The sequence below is a fragment of the Pelophylax lessonae genome, assembly GCF_965119305.1.
Source record: "Pelophylax lessonae genome assembly, chromosome: 10".
NCBI lineage: Eukaryota > Metazoa > Chordata > Amphibia > Anura > Ranidae > Pelophylax > Pelophylax lessonae.
Genome location: NC_138777.1, coordinates 206,446,642 through 206,461,747, shown reverse-complemented (window position 1 = coordinate 206,461,747; position 15,106 = coordinate 206,446,642). Strand labels below are relative to the sequence as shown.

Below are 15,106 nucleotides of genomic sequence, written 5' to 3'. Positions count from 1 at the left end.
ACTGAGTATTTTCCTGAGCTCGCTCTTGTTCTGGCTCTGCTCCTGACACCCTGACACCCCCCCCCATATACCCATCTTCTTTGAGGGAAAACTAGCTTACTCTGCAGAATGTTGGATATGTTTCCAGCGTTGCGTCATGATAACAAAGGAAAGTCCTAAAGGGAATCCTCCCAGAAAGAATAAATAATTTACCTGATTGTGAATGAAGACGGGAGGATTGTCATTTACGTCCTTCACATCGATTATAACTGTGCAGCTGCCTCTGAGCCCTGGAAGAGAAAGACGGGGTTGCTGGTAAAAATCACCCGACAGGGCCTCCCTGCTAAAATGTCAAATTTTATTTTTGCTAAAAGGCCAGGGTCCAAATTCTATGCTCCGCATGCTTGGAAGAAATGATACCCTTTGATCAAGACCCATTCAATGGAATATCACTGCTCTGCAAGCACCCCGTAACTACGCAGCTGCGCTGCATTAGTGAGTGAGCAACAGTGAGAAGGCAATTTGCCTCCTCACTAACTGTAAAATGCTCCCTGAAGAGCGATCCAAATGCTGACTGCTCCTCAGAGAGCAAAGCACATTTAAAGTCCTTAATTTTTTTTTTTACTTAATTAAGTTTAGTTTAGTATTTATTTATTTTCATTTTTCTTACAGTTTATAACTGCCCTGTTGGGGGGGGGGGGGGGGACTTTGATGAAATATCATGGGTCTAAAAAGACCAATGAAGTCTCACATTTCAAACAGAAGAAGGAACTGGACTGGACATTGAATGGAAGCGCTCTGAGGCTTCCTGTTCATTAAAATATTGAAACATAGTAAACACGGTTTACTATGCTTTAGTGATAAATGGACACAAGGAGCAGGGCTGGGACAAGGAGTGGGCAGAAGGGATGGTTGCCCTGGGCACTGTGGTATTCTGTGAGGTGGGGGGGATGCCATGAGGAGATTGGGGGGTGAGATTTGTGTTGGGAGGGTGAATTTGGGGGGTGGGGGAGTGGGGAAGAATCGTTCTAGGAGAGAAAATGGGGGGGGGGGGTGCTAGGAGTGTTGATTTGGGGGGGATTTGTGTTAGGGGGGGATTTGTGCTAGAAGAGTCGATATGGTAGAGGGGGTTGGGGAATTGTACTAGGAGGGGAATTGTTTTTTTTATTTTGGCGGGGGAGGGAGGGGATTTATGGTAGTAGCGATGATTGGGGGGGTATATGTGCTAGGAGGGAGAATTAGGAAGGGCGGTAGATTTATGCTAGTAGGGAGGATTGGGGGTGGGTATTTGTGCTGGGAGGGGGGATTAGGAATGGGTGGGGGGGAGATCAGGTGAGCACTCGGAAGGGAAATTTGAGCAGTGGAGGATTTATGCTAGTGCTAGGAGCAGTGATTTTTTATTTTGGGGAGGAAATTTGGGGGGCAGATTTAAGCTGGGAGGCTGGATGGGGCGGGGGGCAAAGACTTGTGCTGGGGAGGATTTTAGCAGGGGGCGGATTTGTCCTGGGAGGAGGAGGAATGTATGCTTAGGGGGTAAGCATACAGATTAGTGCTCAATTTTTTTGCTGACACATAATGCTTATACATCTTGGGGAGGGGTGGGGGCGCAGTTTCTCATGTTCGCCCTGGGCTCTAGATGACCTTGTCCCGCTACTGAACAGGAGAGATCGGTACCAATCACTCACTGTGTTCATTCAGGAGAGGGGCTGCTAAATATGACATGATAGCAGGTGGAAGGGGATGCAGATCCTGGAATCAATCCCCCCTACAGCACAGCCGGAAGGATAAAGAGGAATAGAAGCCACCAGCACTGCAGGAGGATCCACAAGAGTCACAAGTGTCAGCATTAAGGCAGTACAGCAGGTGCCTGGGCCCCCTTTTGAACTGATGGGGCCTGGGCCCCATACAGGAGGGCAAGCTGTACTATCTTACCAGCCGCCCTGTCTGCAGACCAGAGGGACTATTTAAAGAGAAGGTTCCATATTTTATCTTTTGGCTGTTGGAGTTTTAAATGTTCCATCTAATGTTCCTTTGTGAAGGTCATGAGATTCCCTGCTTAATGGCATGCGTGGAGAGGTTCTGCAGAGGAGGAGCACAGTACAAATGCTGGCAGTAAGATCTGAATGGTGGATATATCAGCAATGTCACTGAGCCACCAGAGGTGTAATTGTACCATGGCGATGGCCAAAGACAGCCAGCAACTGGTATTTTCAGGAGGTCAGCGAAGGCAGTTTTCTGTAACTCATGTTTTGGTGACTCCCAGCCTTTCTTCAGCCCCTAGAGCCCACCTACCTCCCAGGCGGAGCCTGCTTTGGGGCCCCTCGGGGCCACTTACCTCCCAGCTCCACGGCCAAGTCATGGGCAGAGACTATCAGGATATATCGATTGGGCTTCAGACTGTCGTCCAGTAAGGTCAGTTGCCCACTTCTCTCTCCAATATGGAAGAGGCCATCCCTGGGCAGCCGAGGCTCTTGGCTCTCGATGTTATATTTAATCTCTGCATTCCGAGTAGTGGGGTCATCTGCATCCTCCGCCTTCAGTTCCAGGAGCAGAGAACCTGAGGAGCACATTAAAAAGAAAGAGGAGGATATAGCTATGTGAGTGTGCAATCACCAACACTGGAACAAGCAGAAACAAGACCTCTGATTCAGATTACCAATCGATCAATCAGATTTAGATGCAGCACAACGACTCTGGTAAGGCTGCTTTCAGCAAAAGCATGGTGTCCTCAAAACAGGAGACCCACATGAGTCTAAATAAAAAGGTCTGAGAGTCCAAAATAATTTAATATTGATCTTTCTTCACAAAAATACAACATAGGTCAACCAACGCATTTCAAAGATCTCCCCCTTCTTCAGGGTTAAAGGAGGAGGATGCAAGGGTGGCACAATAATCAGGGTTTGCCAATTCTTTAATCAGCTGATCAATCAGTTGAGTACTTCCATCCAGTGGCGGCTCGTCCATTGGGGGCTACATGCAGGGCGCCGGACGCATGGATTCCAATGGGGGTTTTTTTTATTTTGAAGCATGTGATTAGAGCCAGAGGCTCTAATAGGCTTCAAAAGAGGGTAGGCTCGGGGCACAGAGCACTGCGCCCTGAGCCCACCCAGTTGTGTGACAATAGCAGGTTCAACCTTCCTCTCCTGAACATAGAAGAATCGCATTCAGGATAGGAATGTTTTGACCGCTGGCAGTTGGAAAAGATAAAACACGGCCATATCGCAGTAAATGACTGCCAAGTGTACATGAACTTGTATGTACTTATATTGTAAAGTGCTTAGCAAACTGTTGGCTCTATATAAATCCTGAATTATTATTATTATATTATATTATACGAGCATCAAGGGTGAAAGCAGGGTCCAATCTACCTACAGGCTGCCACATAAACATAATTTCCGGACTAATCCTAGTGTACTCATTTATGTGATTGGCGAGTAAGGTGGGGACAACTCCTATAGACTCATCAAATGCATCTGTTGCCCCCACCACAGTCACCCCCCAGTTTAACCACTTCAGCTCCGGAAGGTTTTACCCCCTTAATGATCAGGCCATTTTTTTGCGATTCAGCACTGCGTTACTTTAACTGACAATTGCGCGGTCGAGATACGCTGTACCCAAATACAATCAATGTTCTTTTTTCCCCCACAAATAAAGCTTTCTTTTGGTGGTATTTGATCACCTGTGCAGTTTTTTTTAGATTTTGTGCTATAAACAAAAAAAGAGCGACAATTTTGAAAAAAAACAATATGTTTTACTTTCTCCTATAAAACATTCCCAATAAAAAAACTTAAAAAAATCTAATTTTTTTATCAGTTTAGGCCAATTTGTATTCTGCTACATATTTTTGGTAAAAAAAATCCCAAAAAGTGTATTTTAATTGGTTTGCACAAAAGTTATAGCATTTATAAACTACGGGATAGATTTTTGGACTTTTTATGTTTTTTTATTTTTTTTTATTAGTAATGGCGGCAATTAGCGGGACTGCGACATTTCGGCGGACGGATCGGACCCCTAACTGACATTTTTGACACTTTTTGGGGACCAGTGACATTACTACAGTAATCAGTGCTAAATAATATGCACTGTTACTGTTTAATGTCACTGGCAGGGAAGGGGTTAATACTGGGGGTGATCAAGGTTTTAAATGTGAGCCTATTTGTGCTCACTAACTGTGGGAGGGGCTCTGTGACAGGCACACAGAGATTGGGGTTTCAGCTTAGCTGAAACACACGATCTCTGTGTGCCTGTCTGACAGAAGAGACGCCTGCTTTGTTTACATGGGCAGGTGGCTCTCCTGTCAGTTTCTGTGAAGATAGCGGGAGGCCGGCGGTCATTGTGCCCGCTCCTCCTGCGGTCTGGCTCCCACTGTATCTAATCACAGTGGGAGCGCGGCTCAAGCGGCGTGCGCGCGTCGCCAAGACCGCATGCACATGATAACGTAGATCTGACAGGCACACAGAAATTGGGGTTTCAGCTTAGCTGAAACACACAATCTCTGTGTGCCTGTCTGACAGAAGAGCCGCTTGCTTTGTTTACATAGGCAGGTGGCTCTCCTGTCAGTTTCTGTGAAGATAGCAGGAGGCTGGCGGTGATCGTGCCCGCTCCTCCTGCGGTCTGGCTCCCACTGTGTCTCATCACAGCGGGAGCGCGGCTCAAGCGGCGTGCGCGTGTCGCCAACACCGCGTGCACATGATAACGTAGATCTGACAGGCACACAGCAATTGGGGTTTCAGCATAGCTGAAACACACGATCTCTGTGTGCCTGTCTGACAGAAGAGCCGCTTGCTTTGTTTACATAGGCAGGCAGCTCTCCTGTCAGTTTCTGTGAAGATAGCGGGAGGCTGGCGGTGATCGTGCCCGCTCCTCCTTCGGTCTGGCTCCCACTGTGTCTAATCACAGCGGGAGCGCGGCTCAAGCGGCGTGCGCGCGTCGCCAAGACCGCGTGCACATGATAACGTAGATCTACGTGATTATGCGCAGCTGAGCCGCCCTGCCGCAGTAAATCTGCGTGGGGCGGTCGGCAATTGGTTAATCAGAATACAATCACCATACCTCTATGTTTCTATCAGATGAACCGGCACCAACATTGTAAGGGCATACACTCCATGAAGTTAGGGACTGAACCCAGGACCTTAGTGCTGCAAGAAATACATCACTAATTGCTAAGGTGCTGTACATAAAAAGTGGCCGTCTGCTCCGCTGTACCAACCTTTCTTTGTGGCCTCTGTAATTTCTACAATGTAAGTGTCTTGGTTAAATGCCGGTGCATTGTCATTCTCATCGGTCACAGTGACTGTTATATGTAAGGGTTCACTGTAGAGGACGCCCTCAGCGTTCAGCGCCGACACCGTGATCCGATACTGGAGAGAAAATACAGACTCAGAAATCAGATTCAGCAAGAAGCATTAAGACACAATGCAGATCTTCTACTCTTCACAGTGTGGGCCAAATGCAGGTTCATTTAAGGTGGACCTGTCATCAAATGTGTGCAGGATACTGAGTAATGTGTCAGTGTAACCCTTCCAGGTATTTATTACCTCTCACACAGAACTCCCCCTGACAATGCCTCAATCTGCTTTCCTTTCCTGAAGAACGTCGCCATCTTTGTTCAGGCATCATCCGAGGTCACCATCTACTTCCTGGACGGAGATGCCAGCTCAGAAATGGCACAATCATGTAAATCCTGGTGCCTGTGCAGTTCTTGGCTACACTATTGCAGATCTTCAGTGATCAGACTAGAGATGTAAAATTTTCGGAAATTTTAAAGCCATGGGGGGAAAAATAAAATGTTATTTCCTGTTTTTTTTTTCTGGAAAAATTGAAATTTTCTGAAAAATTTATATAAATGTGTGGAATAGAGAGCCTGGGAGCCTGAGCCAGCCACTCCCGCCCCCTCCACAGCCCAGCACTCCAGTGAGCACTGGGCCAGATCAGAGAGCTGGTGACTGACAGACACCAGCTCTCTGCTCATAGAGCTCTGAGAACTGAGGGATCAGCGGTGTTCGATCGCTCGGCTCTCAGTCTTAGATTCAGCAGGGGATAGATGCAGCATCGGACCAATGCTGCATCCACCTAGGTGCGTAGGATTCTTGAAATAAAACGCTGTACTTCTCTTTTAATGGCTTTAAGGCACCTCTGGCATACCAGGATGGGTTTTGTCATCCTTGTAGCATTTGGAAAAGAATAATTCTTCTCACAATATTTGCAGATTGCAGCTTTGCTCTCAGCAGAAATTGCACTGTGGAAATGTTTCCAAACTCTAGATGATGGTCTTTCCATTTTACTAATAGGAGGAAAAGAAAAAAAACAATTCACTTACCAAACTAAAGTAAACTTTATGCTGTGATAGTGGAGAACATTAATAGGAATCATTTAAAGGTTATAAATATAAACTAATTTGTCAGAAAAATTAACCCTCTTACCTGTCCATTAAGGCCTAAGAGGACAGAAACCATCATCTACTGTATCCCAACAATCACCCAACTGTAGGAGGTACAATATGGAGCCCACAAGCAAGTTAAACTGAAGTCTTTCCCTTGCAGCACCCCTAGTGGCAGAAATGCATATTTCTCTTGTTTGAGAACTGCATTAAAAAGCACAGTGTTACTTGAACTGTATTCCAGGATTTACTTGTCTTCAGCTAAAAGAACTTGCAATAATGTAAGACTTTACATAAAGTCTCAGAAATCTTTCATTAAGGTCTTCATGTTATATAGTTTCAATACCATATCATAGATATATTACTTATCATTGTAAAAGAGTATATCCCACACTTCTTTTTTTAGTAAGTTTTCCAGGATAAATACAAAAAAATAACCTGTTTTTTTCAATTTTTCCAGGCCTTCCCATCTCTAGATCAGACTACAAAAATGTTACATTTTTTCTACAATGTTACACTCTTCTAGCGTTTAGGCCCCTTTCACACGGGTCCGTTCCGCCGACAGAGTCCGTTCTGCTCAGCAGGGGATCGATCCGTCGATCCCCGCTGAGCAGGCGGATGACAGCTCCGTCTCCGCTCTGTGTGCAGAGACGGAGCTGTCAGATACCCGCTGTCCTCTATGGGGGAATCGGATGAGAACGGACTGCCTGTCCATTCTCATCCAATCCCATCCGATCCGATCCACCAGACAGATGGAAAATAGGGTTTCCATCTGTCCGGATTTCACGGACAGGATCGGATAGCAGCAGGTGTCAGTTGAGATGTCTCCGCTGACATCCGCCGCTCCATAGGGATGCATGGAGCATCCTATCCGGTCCACCTGAAAAACTGACAGGTGGATCGGATCGGATCGCTTGTGTGCAAGGGGCCTTAGATTGCAGCATTAAACTTTTAGCATAAGGATGCTTCTACATTTTCTCATCTTGTGACTTGCTACAAAGTTACAGTGTACAGTCTGATCACTGGGGGAGGGGAGACTGAGGAAATGCTTCCTCCTGCCTGCAGCAGACTGATGACATTATCTCAGCTTAGGCAAAGTCATTGACTGGAGCTTAAGGATGGCTTTTAATGATAAAAGGTGGAGCCTTTCTGAAAAATGATACTTTGTTTTACATTGGGAGGAATTTACACATATAGACATGTATATGCCACAGGTCCTCTTGTTAGGATTTAGTAATATGTAGACACATAGATTGTCTCACCTCCGACTTTCTCTCCCAGTCGAGTTCTTTGGTAACATAAATATTTCCGCTCTCATCAATGGTGAAGAGATCTCCTACAGAGCCTCCTGTCAGTTTATAGTGGACCTCCGTACTGTTCCAGAGTACCTGTGACATTACACAATGCATTATAATACAGAGCAGGGCGGTCACCTGACAGCGGACGACAACCCAAATAACTGAATATACTAAAAATTTAATCTAAAATATAAAACTGAATTTTTTTGACATTTTAAATAATGATTTTTTTTATTTCTTTTTTTAGATATCTTTTATTACAGTATTTTATGTCATCTTGTCTTTCATCCCTGATGAAGGAGAGCTTTGAACCCCTGAAACGCATTGGATTTTATGGCTGAATTTTTGCAATATGCAATAAAGATCTACTGGACTTACATTGGATCTGTGGTATTCTCATTCTTATCATATCCTTTGAGACTACTCTGTGGACCCCTTGGGGTTATCCCGGGGTGACAGAGACCTGTTATTGAAATATCAACTTCACACCCCATCTCATTCAACACTGGGTCCAACGCTCTACCAACATGCCATTTGCTGTTCACCTGTAGAACTTTGTTCGAAATGCATTCGATGGAGCTTGATGCGTGACGTCACGCCGCTACATTGGGTCTCGACTGCCGGCTGCTGATGTGAGTGCAGAACCGCTTTATGTTTACATTTTGGTTTAAACCAGGCTTTTTTTACTTAGAGAATAGGTGTCGGAACTCCCCCCTTCTGAGTCACCCTTCGTATCTGCCCCCTACCAACCTCTGAGCACTGTTCCCTTGGTTCCACCTACTACCCACCTCCCAGTACTGCCCCCTTTTAGAAAATACAGAACCAAGTATCATTTTGTGCTACTAAGTGATTTGCATGGAATTTGTTAATGATAACAAGAAAGACCGTAAAATCTGGTTGAGGTCAGGACTCTGTGCAGGCCAGTAAAGTTCCTCCATCCCAAACTCGCTCATCCATGTCTTTATGGACCTTGCTTTTTGCATTGGTGTGCAGTCATGTTGGAACCGGAAGGAGCCATCCCCAAACTGTTCCCACAAAGTTGGGAGCATGAAATTGTCCAAAATGTCTTGGTATGCCGACGCCTTAAGAGTTCCCTTCACTGGAACTAAGGGGCCAAGCCCAACCCCTGAAAAGCCACCCCATACCAAAATCCCTCCTCCACCAAATGATTTGGACCAGTGCACGAAGCAAGGTCCATAAAGACTAGGGTGAGCGAATTTGGGGTAGATGGACTCGACTGGCCTGCACAAATGCTGAGCCAGGCCTTCTTGTCCAACATCAGTGCCTGACCTCACAAATGCGCTTTGGAAGACTGGTCAAACATTCACATAGACACACTCCTAAACCTTGTGGACAGCCTTCCTAGAAGAATTGAAGCCAACTCAATACTGAACCCTACGGACTAAGACTGGGATGCCATTAAAATTCATGTGCGTGTAAAGACAGGCGGCCCAATACTTTTGGTAATATAATGTATTTCTGAGCACCATAAACTGAAAACGCTATATACTTCAGTTTTAATATTCAAAGCTAACTCCCCATCCATTCATGTGACCATGCTTTGCTCTGTTGAGAAATCACTTTGAAAAACACCCCCCTAGCATTTCTAGCTGTGGCCATCTTGAGTAAGGGCAGATGATTCATGTAGCATTAACTTCCTGGAATCCATCTGCCCTTAGCTCAGGTATGAAGGCAGGAGGATGTGGCCAGCTGAGAATGCCCCTCCTCCCATGAAGACTCCTGGGATGCATGACATCATTATGGCCTAGGCCAGAAACCAGGAAGCAACTAAAGAAATGAAAAAAAAAAAAAAACTTTAAAACAAGTAAATATAATATATCCTCCTATCTATTTACTAATGCTAGCAGAATAGGAATTAAATCAGTTCATGTTGCACTTTACAGCAGAACTTTACCCTTTAACATTGATGCGTTTTTGCTGCATTTTTACCGTTTTGAAGAGTCCTGCATGCTGCATCTTTGTTGCGGTTTTCACAACCACACAAAGAACGCAGGTCTCCACTGAAATAAATTTTAAAAAACACGTCAAAAACACAGCATTGCATTTGTCATTTGTCCATGTTTGCTAGGCAGTAGGCACCCAGAAAATGCACTGGAAATGCAGCAAAAACGCATATGCGTTTTTTTTTTTTTTTTTCAAATTTTTTGCAACGGAGCAGTGTAAAAGCAACCAAAAAGGGGAATTTCTGCTTTATCCCCCCCCCCCCCCCCGTCCTCTAGCACATTATAATTTTTGGGGGGAGTGGGTAGCTAGTTATGATAAGGAAGATAGAACCTAAACACGCCTCCATTTTGGAAGCCAAAAGAAAGAGTTTTTATAATGAGGATCACCGGTGAGATCGCGCCAATCATCAGTCACTAAGATGGAAATCAGGAAATAATTTTTTATGATTTATAAAGAAATGTTGCGAGAGACATGCGGCTCGGAATAAGTCAGGACTTCCAGCAAATCGCAGCTGTTTCCATCGTTGCCGTAGCTACAGCCCCTACAAAAGACAACATGGTTTTGTCTAGGCGGCGGCGCTGAATGACGGCCGATCTGATGTTCAGCGGCACACGTGGGGAAGATAGTCCTAAGAAGGAGAACGCATGGACTAAGTTGTCTATCAAGTCGGCATCTCTCCAGTGTTTACAGCCGGGATCATGTCTTCCCGCACGGGGCCCCTGAACTCCTTCATCTATACGACCTTGTTAAATAAATGTGTGACAGTTTACAATAACATATGGGGGTAACTTTGGGAGTTTTTCCAACATAGTGGCCGAGGGGTTCCCCACGCATTCCCGAAATCATAAATTTCTCACTTAATACCAATGACGACACAACCAAGCCAAACCAGGAAAGATCCTGGGGGGACCTACGGATTACGGGGCCCCATAAAAAATGGACCAAGGTTACAGGATCTCTCTCAGTAGCAACTGGCAGTGTCAACTGTAGCTGTAGGTATCATTGATCCTACCCACTTAAGCCCCGGAAGATTTTACCCCCTTCCTGACCAGGGTTTTTTTGCGATTTTTTACTGCGTGACTTTAACGGACAATTGCGCGGTCGTGCGACGCTGTACCTAAACAAATTTGACGTCCTTTTTTTCCCACAAACAGAGCTTTCTTTTGGTGGTATTTGATCACCTGTGCGATTTTTTGATCATGCGCTATAAACAAAAAAAGAGCGTCAATTTTGCAAAAATAACAATATTTTTCACATTTTTTTATATGAAATCCCCCCCAAAAAAATGTAAAAATCTAAATTTTTTAACATTTTCGGCCAATTTGTTTTATGCTACATATGTTTGGTAAAAAAAATCGCAAAAAGCGTATTTTGATTGCTTTGCGCAAAAGTTATCGCGTTTACTAGCAAAGGGAAAGATTTTTTGTCATTTTTGGTGTTTTTTTTTTTAATGAGTAATGGTGGCGATCTGCGATTTTTTTGCGATACTGCGACATTGCGGCAGACAGATCGGACCCTTGACTGACATTTTTGACACTTTTGGGGTCACCAGTGACATTACTGCAGTAATCAGTGCTATACATATGCACTGTTACTGTAAAAATGACACTGGCAGGGAAGGGGTTAACTGTATTGGACAGGGAGGGGTTAAGTGTGTCCTAGGGGCGTGTTTCTAACTGTATAGGGACATGGCTACTACTGTAAAAACAGAGATCAACGGTCCTACATAGTAGAACCGTCTGATCTCCATTTTTACACAGGGGAGAATGACAGGCGGCTTGTTTACATTAGCCGCCTGCCTTTCTCCCTTCCCGGCGAACGATCGCGAGTGACCGGCGGACATCGGTTCCGCCGGTCACACGCACTGACTTCTTAGGAAACGAGCCGGGGCGGGCGTGCGCCTCAGCGGGCGCGCGCTCATCCGCTATTGGCTCACAAGCCGGTGACAGGCTAGTGACGTATCACTTTGCCTGGCCGGGGCTGACCGCCGCAGTATATGTACTTGCGGCGGTCGGCAAGTGGTTAAAGTGTTACTAAACCCAGGAGCCTGCATTCACTATATCTGGTCTCCACAGTAAAAAAGAAGATGGAAATGCAATTATTTTAGTAAATATAAACTGCAAAATACCTTTTCTCATCAGCAGTACAGTGAATCCGGAAAGTATTCACAGCGCTTCACTTTTTTCACATTTTGTTATGTTACAGCTTTATTCCAAAATGGATTAAATTCATTATTTTTCTCAACATTCTACAAACAATCCCCCATAATGACAATGTGAAAGAAGTTTGTTTGAAATCTTTGCAAATTTATTAAAAATAAAAAATGAAAAAAATCCCATGTACATAAGTATTCGTTGCCTTTGCCATTACACTAAAAATTGAGCTCAGGGGCATCCTGATTCCACTGATCATCTTTGAGATGTTTCTACAACTTGATTGGAGTCCCCCTGTGGTAATCTCAGTTGACTGGAGATGATTTGGAAAGGCACACACCAGTCTATATAAGGTCCCACAGTTTGCAGGGTTTTTCAGAGCTAAAACCAAGCCGTGAAGTCCAAGGAATGGTCTGTAGATCCACGAGACAGGATTGTATTGAGACACAGATCTGGGGAAGGGTACAGAAAAAATTCTGCAGTATTGAAGGTCCAATGAGCACAGTGGCCTCCATCATCCATGAATGGAAGAAGTTTGGAACCACCAAGACTCTTGCCAAAGTAGGCTGCCTGGCCAAACTAACTTGGGTTAGAAGGGCCTTAGTCAGGGAGGTGACCAAGAACCCGATGGTCACTCTGACAGAGCTCCAGCGTTTCTCTGTGGAGAGAGGAGAACCTTCCAGAAGAACAACCATCTCTGCAGCACTCCACCAATCAGGCCTGTATGGTAGAGTGGCCAGACGGAAGCCACTCCTCAGTAAAAGGCACATGGCAGCCCACCCTGAAGGACTCTCAGACCATGAGAAACAAAATTCTCTGGTCTGATGAAACAAAGATTGAACTTTTTGGCCTGAATGGCAAGTGTTATATCTGGGGGAAACCAGGCACCGCTCATCACCAGGCCAATACCATCCCTACAGTGAAGCAGCATGATGCTGTGGGGATGTTTTTCAGTGGCAGGAACTGGGAGACTAAGTCAGGATTGAGGGAAAGATGAGTGCAGCAATGTACAGAGACATCCTTGACAAAAACCTGCCCCAGAGCCCTCTGGACCTTAGACTGGAGAGAAGGTTCATCTTCTAACAGGACAATGACCCTAAGCACACAGCCAAGATAACAAAGGAGTGGCTACGGGGCAACTCTGTGAATGTCCTTGAGTGTCCCAGCCAGAGCTCACAGTTGAACCCAATTGAATATATATAGAGAGATCTGAAAATGGCTGTATACTGACGCTCCCCATTCATTCTGATGGAGCTTGAGAGGTCCTGCAATAAAGAATGGGAAAAAACTGCGGAAAAATAGGTGTGCCAAGCTTGTAGCATCATACTCACAAAGACTTGAGGCTGTAATTGGTGCCAAAGGAGCTTCAACAAAGTATTGAGCAAAGGCTGTGAATACCTATGTACATGGGATTTTTTCGTTTTTTATTTTTAATAAATTTGCAAAGATTTCAAACAAACTTCTTTCACATTGTCATTATGGGGGATTGTTTGTAGAATTTTGAGGAAAATAATGAATTTAATCCATTTTGGAATAAAGCTATCACATAACAAAATGTGGAATTGATTGTATATAGCAGTATTGTGTGACTCCTATCAGTGTCTGCTTAAAGCTTTTAGGAGGAATTTTCATTCTCTTGACCCTCTGTCTGGACAGTGCTGATTAGCCCTGTGCTGATCACATGCACCCTCCCCCCAAAAAAACCTCACTACCAATACACACCAAAATGACCATGTGCCGAGTGCCTCCAAGACTCTGTTCTATCAGCAGATGGATTTGGGACAGTAAAAGAAGGGGAGGATCAAAGAAGACAATTTGGAGGACATACTGTAGGCATGCACAGGGGGTGGGTCTGGGCACACCCTAATCACTATGTGTGATACTGATTCCCCCTACTGCCCGGGCTTTAGGATGGAGAATGAGGGAAGGGGCTAATCAATATGTCATTTACCCGACCCTTCCTTTTCTAAATGAACACAGTGAACACACTCACTGTGTTCATTCATAACCGAAGCATAGTAAACTATGCTTCATAGTTTACTATGCTTCCATTTGTGAATGAACAGGAAGCCACTCAGCAGAGAGAACTTCCAATTTATTCACTGTCAAGTGCAGTCGAGGCTGCAGAGAAAGACGTGTTTGAGCTTTGGGGGGCACACCCTAATGCAATAGGCTGGGCACACCTTTGCCGCAGGGTTAACCCCTTAGGTTCCACAGTGAGCATAACAAAAATGCTTTACTGCATATACAGACTGATTTTACTGTTGTGGGTTTAGTAACACTTTAACATTAAATGGTCTGTTTTTAAAAAAAATTGCATAGCCATTCATCCAGTGCATCTGCATATACGTTTGTTCTGTGCAAATTGGCCAGTGATCTTTAGGCTATTTTCCCTTGGTAGTAGTAAAATACTGCATTATGACCACTAGATGGAGCAGAGGAGCATAGGAAATACTTATGTGTAACAAGAGATACAATGTGACAATCTTAGAGAATGCTAGATAGGAATTAAAGAGGAAGTTCAGCCCCCATTTTTGGTGGCTCGGCATCCCCTCTGGTGCCGTCATTAGCTGCCATTATGGCAAAAAAAGGTACCGTGATATATATGCCATCGTCCCCAATGGAATAGCAAAAACAAAGAAAGACAGAAAAGCGGGACTATATCCATATATACAGTATATAGCTGTCATTATGGTGTGTACACAGATATGCAAAAAGGGCTCCTTACGGCTGTTGGGTCCTGACAGGGCCCTGCGGCACATCTGCACATGTGCGTGATGTTTTCTGTGAATGTACAAACATGGTGAAGTTTAGGGACTTTCGCAATACCCGTTTTCACACAAGTGCGGGAAAAGCCACAGGTGTTCAGATGTGCCACAGGGCTGTCAGGACCCTAAGCCCACGAGCAGAATTCAGGATGGGGTGGGGAGGGCACAGATGCCATTCTTGCCTAGGTGAGGAATGAGGAAGTGCTGCTTTGCAGCACAATAATTCTTAATAAATGCAATAAAAAAAATCCATATCCAATTGTTAACTGTTACATTGTATCTCTTGTTACAAAGATGTGTGTATTTCCTATGCTCCTCAGCTCCATCTATTGGTCATAATGTAGTATTTTACTTTTGCCTAGAATAAAAGAACATTTGTTCAGAGAAATATAGACTAAAGAACATTCATTTTGTCCAATTCGCACATTCAGATTCACGGGACGAATGATTGTGCATTTTTGTTTTTTTTTAAAAATGGACTGCAAAGTATGCCAAAATCAAGGACAGGGAGCAGGAGAGCTGTCTGCATATTCAGACTACAAGGGAGCTCTACTTTGGGTAAAA

General features: G+C 44.6%; 1 protein-coding gene across 1 annotated transcript in view; it reads right to left on the bottom strand.

Annotated features, from left to right (window-relative positions):
• The window catches only part of CDH16 (cadherin 16), a 127,900-nt gene that overhangs the window by 69,919 nt on the left and 42,875 nt on the right, over window positions 1-15,106 (bottom strand). The window contains exons 7-10 of the mRNA XM_082270190.1: window positions 7,621-7,746; window positions 5,189-5,339; window positions 2,315-2,536; window positions 193-269 (exon numbers count right to left, since the gene is read on the bottom strand). Of these exons, the coding sequence (XP_082126316.1) occupies window positions 193-269; window positions 2,315-2,536; window positions 5,189-5,339; window positions 7,621-7,746 (576 nt within the window). The remainder of the gene's footprint in view (window positions 1-192; window positions 270-2,314; window positions 2,537-5,188; window positions 5,340-7,620; window positions 7,747-15,106) is intronic.